General features: G+C 45.5%; 1 protein-coding gene across 1 annotated transcript in view; it reads left to right on the forward strand.

Moving 5' to 3' along the window:
* Nucleotides 1–18,971, forward strand: part of SLC6A11 (solute carrier family 6 member 11) — a 122,942-nt gene that overhangs the window by 44,663 nt on the left and 59,308 nt on the right. The window contains exon 6 of the mRNA XM_032149720.2: nt 13,836–13,970. Coding sequence (XP_032005611.1) covers nt 13,836–13,970 — 135 coding nt within the window. The remainder of the gene's footprint in view (nt 1–13,835; nt 13,971–18,971) is intronic.

An 18,971-nucleotide genomic window follows, 5' to 3' on the forward strand; every position in this document is an offset into this window, starting at 1 on the left:
ATGCATTCCTCCCTGTCAAAAGGTTTTATCCTTGAAGAGGGGGAAGCAGGGAGGCTGAAATCAAAGAAGACACATGGAGGTTGTAGCTTGGATGACACCATTATCTAAAAGGGGGACACAGAAGGAGGAACAGATTTGGAGGAGACAGTAATAATTTTGGTGTTGAGTATGTAGAATTGTAGGTCTTCATAGGAAATCCAGGTAGACATATACATAAGACAGTTGAAAATATGGGTCTTAAATTCAAGAGATACCACTGCGTGAGGAGGATTAAAGAGCATCAGTAACATTGGTGGCTCCTAAACCCATAGGAATAGGAAAGAAAACCCGGGAGAGTGTTTAGAGAATAGGATCTGGGTGAGGCCCCACTTCTGGGAAGCAGTTTGGAAATCTGTAAAGAGCAGCTTCCTTTGTGAGCTACCTGTGAGGCAGGACTTGTTCCTATGCCTAACACAGTAGCTGGCAGATAACAGATGCTAATTGAAGTTGATTGATTGATTGGTTATTTGATTAATTGATTGAAAGAATGCATGAAGAGGCTGGGCACGGTGGCTTAAGCCTGTAATCTCAACATTTTGGGAGGCCAAGGTGGGAGGCTTGCTTGAGCCCAAGAGTTCAAGACCAGTCTGGGCAACATAGCGAGACCTCCTGTCTACAAATAATTTAAAAAATTAGCTGGGGATGGTGGTGAACACCTGTAGTCCTAGCTACTTTGGAGGCTGAGGTGGGAGGATCACTTGAGCCCAGGAAGTCAAGACTGCAGCAAGCAGTGATTGCACCACTGCACTCTAGCCTGGGCAATAGAGTGAGACCCTGTCTCAAAAACAAAAACAAACAAACAAACAAAAAGCAGGAAGTAATGAATCTGTGAAAGAGACAAAAAAATCATGGAGAAAGGAAGGAGAAAACTAGAGAAGTCTAATGAAGGAAAGTTTTAAAGCTGCAAAGATAAGAGATGAGCAAGCATGAAGAAGCCATTAGGTTGGACTATTTTAATAGTCCCTGGGGGACCCTGGTGTCTTGTGGGATGGCTGCTAAGTAAAGAAATGAAAGAAAGAGGATAGCACAGCTTTCAAGTGAGGTGAGAACAAGAGGTGAGCATTGATTCTTCTTCCAAGAAATGAAGCAGTTTTTAAAGGAGCATGTTGCAACCATCATGGGTGAGCTGGGAGGGATCCATGTTGCTCAGGATCCCTGAGGAAGGGCCCAGGAGAGCCCAGAGTCCTTGGCCAATTGGATGGATGGGAGGAGAGTCTGCCTTTCAGAACAGGGGATGCTTGCAGGAACAAGGCAGCACCTTGCTCTTTCTGGCTCCAAATGCGGCCCCTGACTATCGGATCCCTCCTCTCCACAACTCCATCCCAAGCGTGTTTAAGGGAGTAAGAGGACATGGGGTGGTGCTTCTCATCTGGCAGTGTCCCCCCACTGGCACATCCTTGCCTGGGGAACGTGTGGTTTAATGGTGCCCTTGGTCACCATGGTGACACCAGCCTTCTAGTCTAAGAGAGATGGATGGGGTTTAAATCATTATTAGTCAAGGTTCCGAGTATGTTTTCCAGGCAGTAAATAATAACGCCTAATACCAGTGTAAGCTTGGCTGGGCACTGTGTGGAATGTTTATGTTGCTTGGGCTTGTTTTCATTTTGGGTTTGTTTTCTTTTCATGGTCTTTATGGTAGAGCTATGTAAAAATCAGTAGCATTGACTCCCTAGCTAACCTTAATTCACCATGAAATAGGCTTAAACACTAGACTCCCTCATCCAGTGAATTTTAGATATCCTGTGGACAGGGATTTAAATTGGGCTCAGCCTTCTTAATGAGCATGGTTGCTATTTAAGTATCTTGTCACCGTTGCATACAGTGCTTGTGTCTTTCCTTGGAGGTGATTTTTCTCAGCCTGGAGAACTCTGCCTGCTTTGTGTCCTGGGTTCTTCTTGCTTTAAGGACTTTCTTCACGTAGCACATTCTAGATCAGGACTCTGGGGCAATGGGAACATGCTGTGCCTCCTTCAAAGTTCAGCTCCAGGAGGAGCTCTCTGGCACACCACTGCCAGCCAAGCTGCTGACACCACTGTGCATGTGCCTGAGGCCCTCTGCTGCCATCCGATGAACTGTCAGTCATATACATCTGTTCTAGGGTTAGCTCACACACCCTTGAGGGCAGGGACCCAGGTCATTCATCAGCATGCTCTCAGAATCCAGCACAGGGCCTGGCACACTGTGGGCTCAGTGGATGGATATGAATGGAATTCAACTGCGATTGTTTTACTCTCAGATGGAGAGGCTAAAATGAGAACATGGACTGTTCACACCAGAGCCTATTGCAGACATATGGGGTTATGTCCTGTTATGTTCTGTTTGTTCTTACTGTGTTATTGAGGTCTGAATTTATTCATTCATCAACTATTTGCAGTCTATGTAGGTCTTCCCAGGAAATGTTTCAGAGCCTGTAGAGATGAATAAAGCCCTTGCCTTTGAGTAGATACCAAGTAAAGAGAAAGCCAGGTCTGTGAACAGCTGACCGTATTACAAGGCAGAATGAAATAAGGGCTAAGTAGAAGGAGGAAGGGAAGCTACTGTCTCCTGCGGGCTGATGTGTCTAGTCACTGTACCTGGTGCTGTGTAGACATGGGCTCATTTAGTCCTTACATCTACCAAGAGAGGTGGGAACTATGGTCTACGATTCACAGATTAAGAGCCTGAGGGTTAAAGGGATTGAGCTCATCTGCTGCATTGCTATCCCCATTTTACAGAAGAGAATATCAAGACCTAGAAAGATAATAGCTTGCCAAAAGTCAGCCACATGCATACAGAGTGCCAGAGGATGGATGTGAACTTTGATTTTCTGAAGCCAAGGTGGCTCCCTGTATCTGTATGCCACATTGCTCAGTGTGTTGCAGGCTGTGACAGGAGTGTTTTGTTCTGCCTGGATGGCCTCTTACTGAGTCCTAGAAGACATGGTCATTGAACTGGTCTTGAAGGTCAGCAAGATTTTCATAGGTAGAGAAGAGGAAAGGACCTTCCTTTGCTCACCTCTACTGTCCCACTCAGGTGAAGGGTGACATGAAAGCAAAGGTTTGCAGTCAGGGAAGTGCAGGGTTTGTTCAGGGAACACAGGAGGACATGATGTGAGATGAATGTAGTTGGCTTATAGAGGAACTTGAACTCCCAAGGGGTCCGTTCGGGGCTTCGGAGTTGAATGGCTCTGAGCTTGAATCTTGCCTTTATCTAGCTTTGGAATCATAGGTCAAATGCGCAACTTCTGGATGCTTCAGTGTCCATCTCTGTGAAATGGGAATAATATTTTCTGCCTTCTAGAATTGGATAATGTAAGAATAAGGCACATCAAGGAAATGATCAATGTCAGTCCTATTATTATTAGCTATCTTCTGATCTTCCATTTCTCCCAAGTGAAGCATTTTTCCCTCTTGAGCCCTCTGTGTCCAACTAGGATGTCTCTCATTACCAAATAATAGAGTCTTGGACTCTGAGGGCTGGAATGAGCCATGGGTGTAGGTGATCTTTATGTTCCCAGCCATCATTGAGAAGAAAGAGTGACACTATTCCCTAAGCTCTTAGATGTTTGATTTCTTACCCCAGCCCCGATGATGCCTGACAGGAAAGCACCCCTCCCTTGTGACCTCTCAGGGTTGGGAGGGGCATTTTCCTGTCAGTATCTGAGAAGTCTCAGCAACTTTCCCCCAATAACTGCACGTGAGCCCCTAGCAAACATGTACCCCTCAATGGAGAGCCCCCAAGCTCCTTCCTCACCAGGTTCCTGGCACATCCCAAAGGTTGGAGATATTCGTTGACCTTGGCTACTCCTGAAAGCCTGGCACCCCTCTTTACAGGGCAGGCTTCCTCCCTGTTGCGTGTGTCTGTGATGGTGCAGTTGGGTCCCCTGCTTCCCTTCAACTCAGCTTTGATTTCCTTCTATCCTCTTAAATTGGAGTATGATCTTATTTGGTTTCATCCAGATATAATTTTTTTCCCTTCCTTCTAGGCACTGTCTGCACCCGGGCCCATCAGCCACCACAGTTAGGAATTCAGAGAGGATTCTCATCCATAGTGGCCGCTCTGGCTGATTCCCTCTGTCCTTCATTTGAGTCTGGCTGCTGCGGCTCCTCCAAACAGCTGTATATGCTTCTCCTGTGTCCTGAGGTCTTTCTTATCTCTGGGTTTTATTCACTTAGATTTTCCCAGCCAATGGATTATCACCTCTTAATACCAGCCTTCCACTGCTGCCCCCATCTATCAGGGAGAAGATCCATAAGGATTGTCAAGAGCCATTTCCCAGTGCCCCTCACAGCTGAGACAGAGCTGATTCCTGCCTCTTTGTCTGTAGTCTTGAACCCCCAGATGTGTTGTTCTCTGCCAGCCAAGGCCACTCGCTCACTGGGTTGGAGAGGCATTGCTTATTGCACAGCGATGGTGAGTAAAGGCAGTCAATCTTTCTAATTATCGAGCAGTCTTCATGTCACATGCTTTGCAGAGTGATCTCTAACCAATCCTCATGACATCATTTGAAATAGGCATTATCCTCATTTCACACAGAAGATGGAAGCTTAGGAAGGTCTTATGGACCGCCAAGCCCATGTATGCACCTTGTGCTTGGTGATGGGGCCCATGCCAAATTTGGCCATCCCGTCAGGCCCATTTTAAACCGGCAGAGAAGGCTAAAACTGTGGTGGCCAGGCACGGTGGCTCACACCTGTAATCCCAGCACTTTGGGAGGTCGAGGTGGGTGGATCACAAGGTCAGGAGATCAAGACCATCCCGGCTAACATGGTGAAACCCTGTCTCTACTAAAAATACAAAAAATTAGCTGGGCATGGTAGCATGCACCTGTAGTCCCAGCTACTTGGGAGGCTGAGGCAGGAGAATCGCTTGAATCCAGGAGGTGGAGGCTGCAGTGAGCCAAGATCACACCACTGCACTCCAGCCTGGTGACAGAGTGAGACTCTATCTCAAAAAAACAAACAAACAAACAAAAAACTGTGGCTTCCCAAGACATGGTTATATCTTTGACTAAGCTGTTCTAACTGCTCTTTACACAGACAGAACTTTCTGAAGACTTCCTGATTCCATTTATTGCTTTTCCTGGTTAACTCTAGGAGTAGAAGAATGGTCACTCTTAAGGGTCCACCTTCAGCTCCTGAGTTGTTCTCAGAATCTTCTCTTCACGTCTGACTAGAAGGAAACAGTGTGGATCATTTGGGATCAGTGCCTCCATTTGGTGAAAAACAACAAACTCAGGGCAGGAACAGGACCCACGCAAGATCACAGAGGCAATTGGTGATTAGATATTTAGCTTCCATCTTTGACTCCTTATAATGGAGACTTCAGAGAACAGGAGCATAAACAGGATAGTTTATTTCTCTCTCCCATAATAGCATGGGTGTGAGCTGCCTGGTTTCAGGGGCCCAGACTCCTTCTGTTCTGTTGCTTTGCTTTCCTTAGGGTGTTGCCCTCATTTACATGGCCTAAGATGGCCCAAGACTTTGTTTTCATTTCAACCCATGGGAAGGGCAAGAAAGGAAGGATGAGATACAGCCCTTCCCTTTAAGGACATGACCTGGAAGCTGTACATGGCACCTTCATTTCTATCTTGTTGGCCAGAACATAGATGGCCATGCCCACCTACAAAGGAAGCTGGGAAATGTCTTTATTCAGGGCAGCCATGGGTCCTTTAGAAAATGAGGGGTTTTGTTACTGCAGAAGAGGGAGAATAGAGTCATGGTCTCTGTGCTGTGGTGAGATGGGGACCACCTGCTTTGCTATTCCCTGCTCCAGTCCTGCCCGTCAACACCTTTCTTCTCTTCCTCCTCAACCCAGCCTAGGGGTAGTGCCCTGAAACGTAGATCCCACATGGGTCAGTGTTTAGTTAGATTATTTTAGGCCCCACGCACGGGCTAATTTTCACAGCTAATGATACACCACTTGCACTTGTACAAAAATTATAACTTTAGCTCTTCATGGAAATACCACTGCATTGTTAAAATACCATTACCCCCTTGAATAAATGCCACTGTTTTCTTGTGAAAACATGACTCTACCTATTTAGAATTTGGTTGCTTAAAACAGAAAGTTTTCCCCTACATTTACTATTTCTGTTAGAATGTTCTAGAACAACACCTCCAACAGTGGTAAAAATTGTGAGGAGGCCAGATGTGTCCAGGGTGGCCTTCCTTCTTTAGATATGCATTCTGTTAGCATTTTATTCCCAAAGATAAATAGTATCTTTGTGGGAGTTATGCCAGACTGTTAGTTGACTGCTGTAGTGCTCTTTCCTGGGAATGCAGGTAGTGGTCTCTAAAAAACCAAAGGGGAGAAAAATCAGTTAATATTTAAAAGAGTGATTGTCTAGGGATTGGACGTTCAGTGCCATGCTTTCTGGCCATATGGGATGGGCAGATGCACCTGAGAGACAGAGGCGAGACTGGCTGGAAGGGGATACAGGGGAGAGGCGGGACTGCACAGTGTCCCCCTGGCTGGGAGAGTGGGCGATGGATTATGAGTTGCTGCCAAATGTCAGGTAAGCTGAACACTTGAGGTTAAAAACAGCCAGAGGAGACGACAAGATGGCAGCACCTGGCCACATGTGTGGCAGAGTGCAGCATGTGTGCTGGAGAGAGCAGACTTCTGAGCACTTCCAGCTCTGTGACCTAGAATTCCCTAGGCTCAGAGAGATTTTTGTCTGCCTAGGCTCGGAGGAATTTTTGTGTGCAAAGTGGGGAAAGAACCTACTCAAGTGGTGTGAAAATTAGTTAGAGAAACTGTATGAGATATTTCTGGCACCCAGTAGGTGTTCAGTTAATAGCAGCATTTTCCAAGGCTCTGGGTAGCAAGTTCACAGAAAGTTCAACCCAAATCCGTGTCAGGACCCTGGATAGCTCCAAGGAGTCCTGGTCCTTTGTGGCTGACTCAGAGAGCAGGGAAGGATCTCAGAAACCATCCATCTGGTCCTTTCCCACAAATCCAGAAAGAGTTCTTTCCACTGGTGGTCCACCGGATGATTTCAGTGATAATCCATGAACCCAAACTGCAGAGCATCCAATTACAAAGTGAGACAGCTCCTCCCTTTTCATGTCCCTTAAGGTGAAAGGTATGCTGAGGTGCTGGTTTATCTTTAGCACCTCTCTAGAACTTGCTTCTCCTGCTTTTGAACAAAGACAGAACACAGCTCAGACTCAGAGCCTTTGGCTAGAATTTAATCACGTTTTATTTTCGTCACATTTATTTTTGTAGTTACTTTCCATTTGCAGTAAGAGATCATAGTTTTCTGTTTATGGTGGTAATTCACAGTTTTCTCATTATGTATATTTGTTTAATACAAAAGAGTGTACTAATATATAGAAAATATTAAGTAAATAATACAAAGGTGATATGTGCATATGGCAAAAAAATACTGGGAAGATGCTATGAATGATTGAAGTTTGGATTAGTCTATCCTTGCCTCTTTGTAGATGGTAAATGCCAGCCCAGAGAGGGTATGGAACTGGCCCCAGCTGCCCAGCACATTGGATCTTCTGATTTTGTGGTCCTAGGTTCTTGCCCCACACTGCCCTGCTTTTTTGGATGCCTTTTGAACAAGACTTGGCTTTCCAATTGACTCCATTATCCTGGAAAACTTAGGGTGGGGTGGCCCTTCTACAATGTTTGTGGCATTCCAAATAATCAGACAATCTCCTTGCTCTGAAATAAATGGCCGTGTCCTGGAAGTAGGGGGAAAACCACCCCACAATCCCAGTATTGGGATGTAAATGAGCAATTAGCATCAATTAAAACAGGATACAGTATAATTACCACCAATTGTGCTAACCTTTATATTCAGAAAGCCTTGACCTGTGAAAAGGGAATTAAACAATAGTGAAAACTCTTTCTTAACCAAGGGGTGTGTTTTGGGCAGTGATGCCTCCTTTCACGGACTGAGGGTTCTGACAGATTAGACCCTCCTTTCTCCATGCCCACCCTTCTGGGTCTGGGGCACTACTGGCAGTGGCCAGGAACAGCCAGGCTTGATGGTACCTTGTCAGAGACCTTATTAGGCCCATCACCAAATGCTGCATAATTCAGCATAATGCCTGAACCCTGCTGTGGCCTCTTGCCTCTTCCAGACAAATTCTAGGGCCTCAGACATCTTGAAAGGGACACTTTGCCAGGAAGCACCTTGCACCTGAGCTGCCCTGCCCTCTGTATATGACCTGGTCTGTCTTTTAAAGCCAAATCCTTTGTGATGTCCTTGTTTATAAATATGCCTCTGAAAATCCGATTCAATTTTCTGAATCCCATTTTATGTGAACCCAGCATCACGTATGGATGCAGCACAAAGCAGTGTTCCTGATGAACTGCACTGTAACGTCAGAGTTCCAGATCTCAGCCTGCTTCTTTGTTCCTCTGTCCAACAAATACGTATTGAGCACACCTTATGTGCTATATACACTGTTCTGGGTGCTGTAGATACAGCAGGGGAAATGAAAGACCAAACCTTTATATTGTAAAAATCTTAAACTTACAAGGCAAGAAAATTGCTGATGGAGAGCAGCTTTAGGTGCTGGGAGGATGCGGGAATGACAGGGGTGATGAATGTGGGATGGGGCTCAGGGCGGACAGGGCAATTCATCCTCTCAGCAACATCTGGGCAGATAGTGTGGTTTATGAGGCTAAGAGGGTGGCTTCTGTAGCAAGACAGACATTTTAAATGGACCACTCTGAGCCTCAGCTTCCAGACCTTTAAGATAGAAAGGACAATGAGTTCTCAACTGAAGGGCAGGGCCCTGACTTGGAGGAACCCTCCGCCTGTGGGGACTCAGACACACACAGGACGAACGTCTTGGGTGGCCGAGAAGCTGGGGATGGACTCTGCGGACAAAGAGAGACTGAGAAAAGGCAAGGAGGCCTAAGAGGCCTGGCACGTTCCCCAACAGCAGGGAACCTGGTAGTCTGGGGAAGGGTGGAGACTGGCCAAGTCACACGGCAAGCCCGGGCAAAGCCAGGACTGAACCAGTGTTATCCGACTCTAAGCCCAACCCTTTCATCATATCCCACAACCTTTGAATGCAAGGCTAAGGAGGTTAGACTCAGGAACAGGAAAGAGACATGCAGGATTATTATTTTTGTAACTCCAGCTGCAGTATGGACAGTATAGGCTGTCAGTGACCAAGAGGAAAGGTGATGAATGGCACCAGCAATGGGGGTGAAAAGGGGTTGTAACTTCAGAAGGTAGTTGGAGATCTAGTTGGCAAGACTTGATCACTGATGGAATGTGGGGGAAGCTGAGAAGAGAGGTGGACCTAACTCTGAGCACACCTGAGTGACAACCTGGAGATTCCTGGATATACGAGGGGGCAGGCAATACCCTCTGCCTATTTCTACGTCCTTGGCTAGTTCCACATCTTCCCTGCCTGACCCAACCTCTCCCATTCCTGCTTATCTTTGGGGACCCAGCTCCAGCCCATGTTCACAGACAGGAGAAGGCTGGATCCCTTCCCAGAGACCCTGGAAGCACCTTCCCAACTTGTCTCCATAGCCTCCTTTTCTTGTGTGACCCTCATTATGTGGTGTCATGATCCCAGGAGTTTCATTCCTAGATGCTCATGTGCATAAATTCCTTCCCCAAGGACTAGACCTGGGTCTTACCATTCTGTTGACCTGCAGGAGAGTCTGAGAAAGCATAAATGAAACTTGGGCTAGACCAAGGGTAGCAGATAGATGGGTTTCATCCCAGCTGATCATGGCAGGCTGCCTGGAGTGCTGTGTGGAGGGTTCTGAGGCTGCATCCAAGCTTAGCTGCAAAGAATGCTGTGATCTATTAGTGATGTCTGACAAGGCACAAGAGGGAAGAGTGGCAGTATGTGTGTCACTTATGTGCAGTCTCTTGATGACAAGAATCTGTATGGTTTTGACAATGCACAGCTGTTCTCAGGAAAAGTGAAAGATGATGTCCAAGTGTCTGGCGTGGCCAAGGGTAGAAACAGATTAGAAGTAGCTTTTACAGAGCCACTTTTTAAAGTGGCTTTAAAAGAGCTATAGACACAGGCTATCCTCAGCATTGAATTTCAACCTTCATACCACTCTCCGGTTGTGTGCCTTACATAATGATGCCTCTAAGCCACCTTTTGTACCCTGACTCAAGGCTCTCAAACCTCAGCTTACAAATGATTTTTTCTGGGCTAATGCCTGCCAGCCAGTGGTTTCATTTTGGCAGCCTAACTCTTTGTCTGCACTGTGGTCTTTGGGCAATTCATCTGAATATTTTATTTCCCTTGGTTTCATTTCTTGGTTTATGGTTTTATAAAAGAAGTGTAAAAATGAAGGTGCGAATACCAGTGGAGGGAATTTAGTTCTCCTAAATATAATGTAGAAGCAGAGCATCCAATCAGAACTCTAAACAATGGAATTGCTTCAAAATTATCATCAGCCACTTAATAAACCATGTCACTGTAGTAATTGAGGAGCAGTCTTCTGTACATGGTGCCTGGGAACAGTGAGGGTACATTTGGCCAGGTTATAAGTGACCCTCTTAATGACACCCCACTGGCTCAGTCTACCCAGTATAGACTGGACATAGCATAACCAGCAAGCATAGTCACATCAAAGTGGTCCCACAGGTGAAGGACAAATTTTTATGATTTTTGAGTTGTTCTTATGTTTTACATGGTAATGTTCTTTTCCTTAAATTTTGCGAGCATTGGGAATTAAGACAGCTGAGTTCCAAATATTATGTATCTGGAACAGGTCAGCTCCTGGACATTCTGGATAATTAATCTTCTGCCACACAACAGAGACAAAAGTGGAAATTACTAAATGAAAGCAATGGGTTATTAGCCTCAACCTGATGTTTTATAGACTTAAGCTGATTGGCTTTGGCGGGGGGGGGCAGTAATTTTGAAGGAAATGAATCAAGAATGTATATGAAATGCCGAAGATCCATCGTAGAAGCTGCGTACAAAGCTAAGTGAAACTGGAGATTTTATAGCACTTTTAGCTCTCTGCAGAAACCATCAAGCCTTATTGATTACTGGCCTCTTATTTTTATTAATATTAATATTGATTTCTGCTCTTTTATAATATATTTGATCTGCACCTTTTCTGGATTACATTGCATATGATAGCAAGAGATTGTGTTGATTATGTGACATGTCAATTGAGCTGATGGATGATTTGGAAACAGGGATGCAGAAATTGGTGGTGCAGGGGCCATGAGTGGGCTGGGGAGGTTGCCATCATTGCAGAATAGAGACATTGTCTGAATAAAATAATCCAGCCTTTCAGGGTGTGTCCACAGGACCCACTATCACCAACCTTTGCTGGTTCTAATTTCCTATTTTTGAGGACTGGGTTTAAAATCTCTGCTTTGTCATTTACAAATGGAATGACTTGACTTTTCTGAAAAATCTCATCTCTAAAATGGGAAAATAACACAGGGTTTGCATGGCTGTCATGAGGGTTGCAGATTGCGTACATAGGTAGCCTGGTGGTTGAATGTGTGACCTTGGAGTCAGGCAGGACTTGCTATGACTCCCATATCTGGTTGTCGTTCATTCACTGGGCAATCCTGGGCAAGTTATGAGTAACTTCTCTGACCTTTGTCATGTGTAAAAAGAAGATAATCATGCCTACTCATTCTTGTTGAATGCTTCGTGTGTGGAAGTGCTAAGTAAATGCAGCCATTGTTATTATCATGTGTAAAGGGCTGGGCATGGAGTGAGGATGTCTTGTTCCCTTCTTCCTTCCATCCACATTTTCCAAATAATGAATTCCTTATCATCCTTTATGGGCTGACACTTCTTTGGAGAAGCCCTTCTGGACTGCTCTTGCAGTGAGGGACTCACTCTCTCTGTGCTCTTCCATTCTTTTTGCTCCCCTGATGACATGAGGCATGACCTCCTGTCTATAAGTCTTTCTTTACTACCAACTGGAAGTCGCTTGAAGCAGAAATTCCCCTCCTGTGATTCAGTCTTATTTTTACCTTCCAGGACCTAGTTCAGTTCTTGATGCATGAGAGTGTTTGAGTGAGTGAGTGAGTAGGTTGATGAACTGAGTCAATAAAGGAATACATGAATGAACAAATGGGTGGAGGACTGAAGCACTGGTCAAAGAAACCCTGGGTTGAATAGGAGGGAGAGGCTAACTTAGAAAGCTGGAAGTCTCAGGGCATAGATTCTTTATCTGGGAAATTGGAGTCTCTGAACCAAAGCTTGCATACGTATCTGCATCTGAGCACATTTGGAGGGAAGGTCCTCAGATTCTCAGAAGTGTCCCCAGACTCCAAATATTGACAAGTTGCTGACCTGAACAGATGGAGAAGGCAGGCCCCGCTGAGAGGACAGAACCAAGTGATTGGAGGAGTGAATGTGACAAAAGAGAAAAGTCAGAACTGGCAGGACACTGAGTCCTGCAGGGACCTCAGTTAAGGGGTGTGGCCGGTGCCACAAGCAGCCCCTGGGATGGGAACTCCTACAGTCCCTGCAGGCCTTGATGCCTCCTTCTAGGCCGCTCTTGTGCAAGGAAGCTCAAAGGAGGTTTGTGTCTTTCACTGTCTTGATGCTTATCCAGAATCCACTAGCTAAAAGGGTCTGTCAGGTTCATTGGGTCCAATTGCCTGCCTCCAAATGGACCAAGCCCAAATGGTTCCAGGCAGGCACTGAGTTTTTTCTGCCCCCAAAGTTTTCTGCCCTTTTCTTCCTTTCCCTCCCCTCTTCTCACCTTCATTATTTTATCCTATCCTATCCTGTCATGTCCTGTCCTGTCCTGTCCTGTCCTATGCTATGTTATCCTGTGCTATCCTATCCTATGCTATGCTATGCTATGCTGTGCTATGCTATGCTATGCTATGCTATGCTATGCTATGCTATGCTATGCTATGCTATGCTATGCTATACCATCCTATCCTATCCTACGTTAGTCTAGCCTATACTATCCTGTGCTATACTAGTCTCTCTTTAACTATGAATACTTAACTTTCAGTAATAGCTGTGGCTTTAAAAATGTGGGTATTGACCCAACAGTGAATTCTAAAGTAGATTTAGAAGATCATGACCAGCTTATTTAAAAAAAGAATATAATAGAAAATATTAGCATGTATCACACATGTTATTTTGTGAAACTTCCTTTTCAGCTCTATGTTTGCTGGATTGTGATATATATTTCTTTCTGTGTTGTGGTCAAAAAAATTCAACAAGCACCACTCTCAAGCACATCACAGGCACTCAGTAGATAGCACTGAAAGACCTAGCCTTTGGTGAGGTATGAGGCAGGAGGACAGGCCATGTTAGGGGTTACTTCTTGATGCACCAGGAAGCCCTTCTTTCCTTTACCCCCTCTGTGGCCCACTCCTGTCACCCCTGCTTCCTTTTCCTTTTTAATTTTATTTATTGTGGTAAGAACACTTAACATGAGATCTGCCCTCTTAACGTATTTGTAAGTATCAAATGCATTGTTGTTGACTGTAGGTGCAATGCTGTCCAGCAGGTCTCTAGAGCTGATGCATCTCACTACTGAAACTTTATACCTCTTGATTAGTGATGCCCCATTTCCCCCCTCCCAGTTCCCCACAACTGCCATCCCACTCTTTGATTCTATGAATTTGACTCTTTTAGGTACCTCACATGAGTGGAGTCATGCAGTATTTGTCCTTCTGTGACTGGCTTGTATAGATGAATGGATCAAGCAAATGTGGTCTATGCACGTGGGGGAATGCTACTCAGCCTTGGGAGAGAGGGTCCTGGTGCAACATGCGACAACACAGATGCACCCAGGGGATGTTGTGCTGAGTGAAGTAATCCCATGGCTCTCATCCCTTTCTTGATTCTCTCCTCTCCTCTTGTACACAGGTTGTATATGTGACCGCGACATTCCCCTACATCATGCTGCTGATCCTCCTGATACGAGGGGTCACATTGCCCGGGGCCTCAGAGGGCATCAAGTTCTACTTGTACCCTGACCTCTCCCGGCTCTCCGACCCACAGGTAAGAGTCGCTTGCTTAATGTGCAGCATCACCCACCACCACTGGGAAGCCTTCTGCAGAGCCCCTGCCACCGGCCACTGAGATTCAACAGCTGGTTGAACAGTGGAAAGCCTGTGGACTCTTTCCCAGAATAATTTTAAATGCATAAATTAAATATGTAGGAAAACAAATATTTTAAAATACGTTACCAGAACATTTTAAAAAGGCAAATTTCTGACATGGTAATAGATGCACATTTTAAAACAAGGACATTACATAGCCAGATCCAGCAGCAAGTCTGATGACTACTGTGATTTGAAAGCAGCAATGAGCATAAGTGACATTTCAAGATAGCTATACCATGATATGAAAATATCTTCTATTGCTAACAGGACTGCAGTTCGTTGCCTGCATCTAAAATTGAAACAAATACTAAATTTCAGTTAGAAGTTAATTAAAAATTTAAAAAAAAATTCTACCCCAAATCACAGATCTCTGCAGTAGTGCATCTCGGTGAGAGAAACTGGGTCTTTGTTCGTGATTGATTTTCTTTGTGGGAGTAGCTCATAGTAAAAAAAAAGAGTTGGAGAAACTGGCTAAGCTATCAGTTGTCTTTGGTAAGGCATTGGTTGTTCTGAATGGTGAGTAGTAATTGTGCCTAAGGTTCTCTAAGTGGATACATGGTGGTGTGCCCCGGACTACATTAAACAGATAAAAACAGAACATCTCACAAGCCTGGTGGTTCTCAACCTCAACTACATGTCAGAAGTTCTTGGGGAGCTTTTGAAAACCCTAATTCCCAGAGCACAACCCAGACCAATTAAAATGAACTCTCTAGATGTGGGTCGCATGTGTCAGTATCTTTTAAAGGCCTCTAGGTCATTCTAGTGTGTGAAGTAACTTAATCAAAGACATTTGAGCAAGCGAGCAGGCACTCTTTTTTCTATTAAAACACAGAACACATGGAATCAGTACAGTTTCCAAATAGGAAATGAGGCTTGCAAGAAGTTTCAAGTCTGCGATCTGTGGCTTCCAGCCACCTCCTGTTAGGGGAGCTTGCGGGGGAAGCGTTTGTTGGGGGATGGTTAGCGCAGCTCAGAGGCCCCTCATCACGGTGGGCAGAATGGGAAGTTAGCTCATTTTTGTCTCAGTTTGCTATGCCTTGCAGGGCCTTGAGGCTGAGGATACCACTAGGCACCTGCATGGCATTCTGAATTGTAGGCAGAATCCCTGGGAAGAAGGAAATTAGCTTCAACTGTTGGCTTTGCCAGTTCCTGATCTCTGATGGCAAAGGCTCAGTTGAAGGAGCAGTTTTGGAGAACATATTCTACAAACCACTGGTCGGTGTGTTTTTATGAGGTCCACGCATTCTGCCTTGTTGACTCTTTCCTACAGGCCTGCAAAATCTCAAGTGTTTACCACTTGGCTCTTTCTAGAAAGTTTGCTGACAGTGCACTGGAGTACCCTCAGGGGCGTGTGAACAGGGGCTGATGGGCCCCACTCCACCTGATCCCCGAGTCCGTCCTTGTTGCTCTCCACCCCTGCTGCCACCAGCCTAGTCCAGGCTACCACCATCTCCCATTTGAAAACTGTAGTAGCCCCCTAACTAGTCATCCAGAAATGGCTCCTTGACCATCTAGGCCACTCCCCACCCAGCAACAGAGGGATCTTTTTGAAATGTAAATCCAGTGGGCGCCTCTTTTGCTTAAATCTTCCTGGGATTCCCTGTGGTCTTTGGAGTAAGATCCAAATGGTGGGGTCCCCACTGTCCTCTGTGCGCTGCCTCCTGGCTGCATCCCCTACCACTCTCCCTCTCTTTCAGCTCATTCCAGGTATTGACCTCCTCTCTGGACATCCAACAGACATGGCCTTTCTACCCCAGGGCCTTCACACATGCTGTTTCTCTGCTGGAAACACTCCTTCTTTCTTCCCCAGACCCTCCTTCCCCACCTTGACTGACCAACCATCCACTCATCCTTTTTTTTTTTTTTTTTTTGAGATGGGGTCTTGTTCTGTCATCTAGGCTGGAGTGCAGTGGTGTGATCTCGGCTCACTGCAACCTCCGCCTCCCAGGTTCAAGCAATTCTCCTGCCTCAGCCTCCCGAGTAGCTGGGATTACATGAGTACGCCACCACACCTGGCTAATTTTTGTATTTTATTTATTTTTTTTTTTAGTAGAGATGGGGTTTTGCCATGTTGGCCAGGCTGGTCTCGAACTCCTGACCTCGTGATCCACCCACCTTGGCCTCCCAAAGTGCTGGGATTACAGGCGTGATCCACCGTGCCCGGCCCACTCATCCTTTAGGACTCAGTTTAAACATCACTTCCTCAGGCAAGTCTTTTCTGACTGCCCACCATGCACCACCCCCAGCACCCCATACTTCTTTTCCAAAGCACCTACATATCCTATATATTTACTGTAAGATATTTATGTGTGTATATAGTTGTGTGTGATCTTTATTTGTTCAATGTCCGTTTACTTGTTGAACAGGTATTTTCTGAGTGCCTACTCTGTGTCAGAGATTATTGTAGGCATTGACAATTTTCCACAGGGTGGCCACTGGCTGAGAAGGCAGCTTGGGAGCAAGGTCTGTATCTGCCTTTCCTACCATTGTATCCTCAGTCCCTGATGAGCTCAATGCCTGGTACACAGTAGGTGTTCCTTAAATGTTTGTTGAATGATAGGAGTAAGGGCTATTTTCATTTTTCACGAGAAGGTTCTCTTTAACAAAAAGTCTAATAACCTCCAGGTCACCAAATCCGTGAGCCGTAATGTTTTTTGATTCTCTGTCAGTGATGGCTAGGACACATGTATGTGTGTTTGTGTGTGTCCCAAAAGCTACTATGTCCCCAAAAAGCAACTGCTGATTTTCTGTGGCATAAATGAGGATAGCAACCCCAAGAGGGAAAGGAAAACAAAACCCCATGTATGTTGGTGTGTTTTGGCAGCTGGGGTATGCTGCAGGATGAAGCCCAATGTGGCCTGATTCCAACTGTCCCCATTTGTGAATACCTAGCCCATGAAGAAACAAGAAGCACTGGTTTCCATTCCTGCTCTCTGCCAGTGGTGATATGACCTTGAGTAAGGCTCCTAGCCTCTAGGGGGCCATGTCCCCTCCTCCCTCAATCACAGGTTGCACCTGCCTGCCCCAGCCGATGGCCTTGAAGGTCAAGTTTGTTGGCCCAGTCATGGAGGAATATTTTTTTTTGAATTATGTATGTATGTTAATAGGCATTAAGAATAAAACTGGGACATAAACCATACCAAAATCATGGCTTTATTGCTATTATTGCTAGAATGAGACTATATATATGATATGTATAATCTCATACACACACATATACACATACATACATATATACACAGGTTGAGTGTCCCTAAACGCTCCAAAGTTTGAAACTTTCTGTGTGCCAACATGGCTCTCAAAGGAAATGCTTCAATGAGCATTGGAGCTCATTGGAGCATTTCAGATTTTCAGATTAGACATATTCAACCTTTACATACATACATACACATATATGTCATATATATGATTGAAAGTGAGGCTAATTTAAAGGCAAATGTTAAAAAAATATTAAAACAAACATGGACATGACAAATGTAGTGCAGGTAGAAGGTGGCTGGCCAACATCTGAGGCACAGTGCTGTGGGAGTAGAGAAACATCCTAAGCTAGTCTTAGGACTTCCATAGCCACATGGTCACCCTACAGACAACTGAGGCACAGCTCCCAAAGTTAGGGAGAGTAGATTAGGAAGAGGGATCAACTGTAAGTATTTTGTCAGGAAGTCAGTGAAAGTTCCCATCTTGTGTCTCTTTGTAGTGTTGTCCTCTTAGCAAGTCCAGATTATTTGTTTGTTTTCTGAAAATGATCCTTAGTTTTCCCGTACTTCTAGAAATGATCCTGCACTTCAAATTGCACCACGAAGAAAAGTTCCCAGATAGTGTCCCTAGGCCTGGCTGATGGGCTAGTCTGGGAGCATGGGCACCTTTGTTTCTTTGGGATAATCCAGCAGTTGCAGTATTCAGGCCTCTTGCAGCTATGAGAAATTAAAGGGGTGACTCTATAGCCAGTAAAATCTCTCCCACAAGTGGAGAAATAGGAAATAGGAAGGAGAGATGATTAGGGGAGGAAGAGAAGCCTGTGGGGAGTCAGAAGGCTGGGCCTCAGGCTGAGCTCCAGGACACATTCAGGTCTCCAGCCTCTGAGCCCCGTTGGTCCCCAGGGCTGCTCCATCTAGTCCCTTGGAGGATGAGGGTGAGCTCAGGTGGACTGAGGGCCAGGAGGGGGTGAAGTGAGCACTTGGTGGGGAGTCCTTCCTAGTCAATGGGCTCCAGGATGGCAGGGATTACAACAATCGTGTCCCATTCATCTATCACCAGAGCCCAGCAACCGTTCCTTAATTTGTTCCACTGGTAGTTATTGCAGCCCTGCCTGTGCCAGCTACTCAGCATGTAGAATGAGTAAGAGCCTCCTTGTCCCCAGGGAGCATACAGTCTGATGGGAAAGGGTGGAGTCTCACCTCTTCTGGGGTTCCCTCCCTAGAAGAAGAGGGAAGTGGGGTTGGATGAGACCAGAAGTTCTCCTCCATTCTTACAATCTGTTGAGAAGCAGTAGCAAATTGTTGTTGGTAATCATCTGAGTACCAGAGCCTGTGAACAACTTGTGCCTTTTATACATTAGAGTGGGCTTAAAGTGACTGCATTTAGGCTGGACACAGTGGCTCACCCCTGTAATCTCAGCACTTTGGGAGGCTGAGGCAGGTGGATCACTTGAAGTCAGGAGTTTGAGACCAGGCTGGCCAACATGGTGAAACTCTGTCTCTACTAAAAATATAAAAATTAGCCAGGTGTGGTGGCACACACCTGTAATCCCAGCTACTCTGGAGGCTGAGGCAGGAGAATTGCTTGAACCTGGGAGGTGGAGGTTGCAGGGAGCCAAGATAACGCCACTACGCTCCAGCCTGAGGGACAGAGCGAGACTCCGTCTCAAAAATAAATAAATAAGTAAATAAAATAGAGT

This window comes from Hylobates moloch, unplaced genomic scaffold (assembly GCF_009828535.3).
Source record: "Hylobates moloch isolate HMO894 unplaced genomic scaffold, HMol_V3 SCAFFOLD_4, whole genome shotgun sequence".
In the NCBI taxonomy this organism is placed as follows: domain Eukaryota; kingdom Metazoa; phylum Chordata; class Mammalia; order Primates; family Hylobatidae; genus Hylobates; species Hylobates moloch.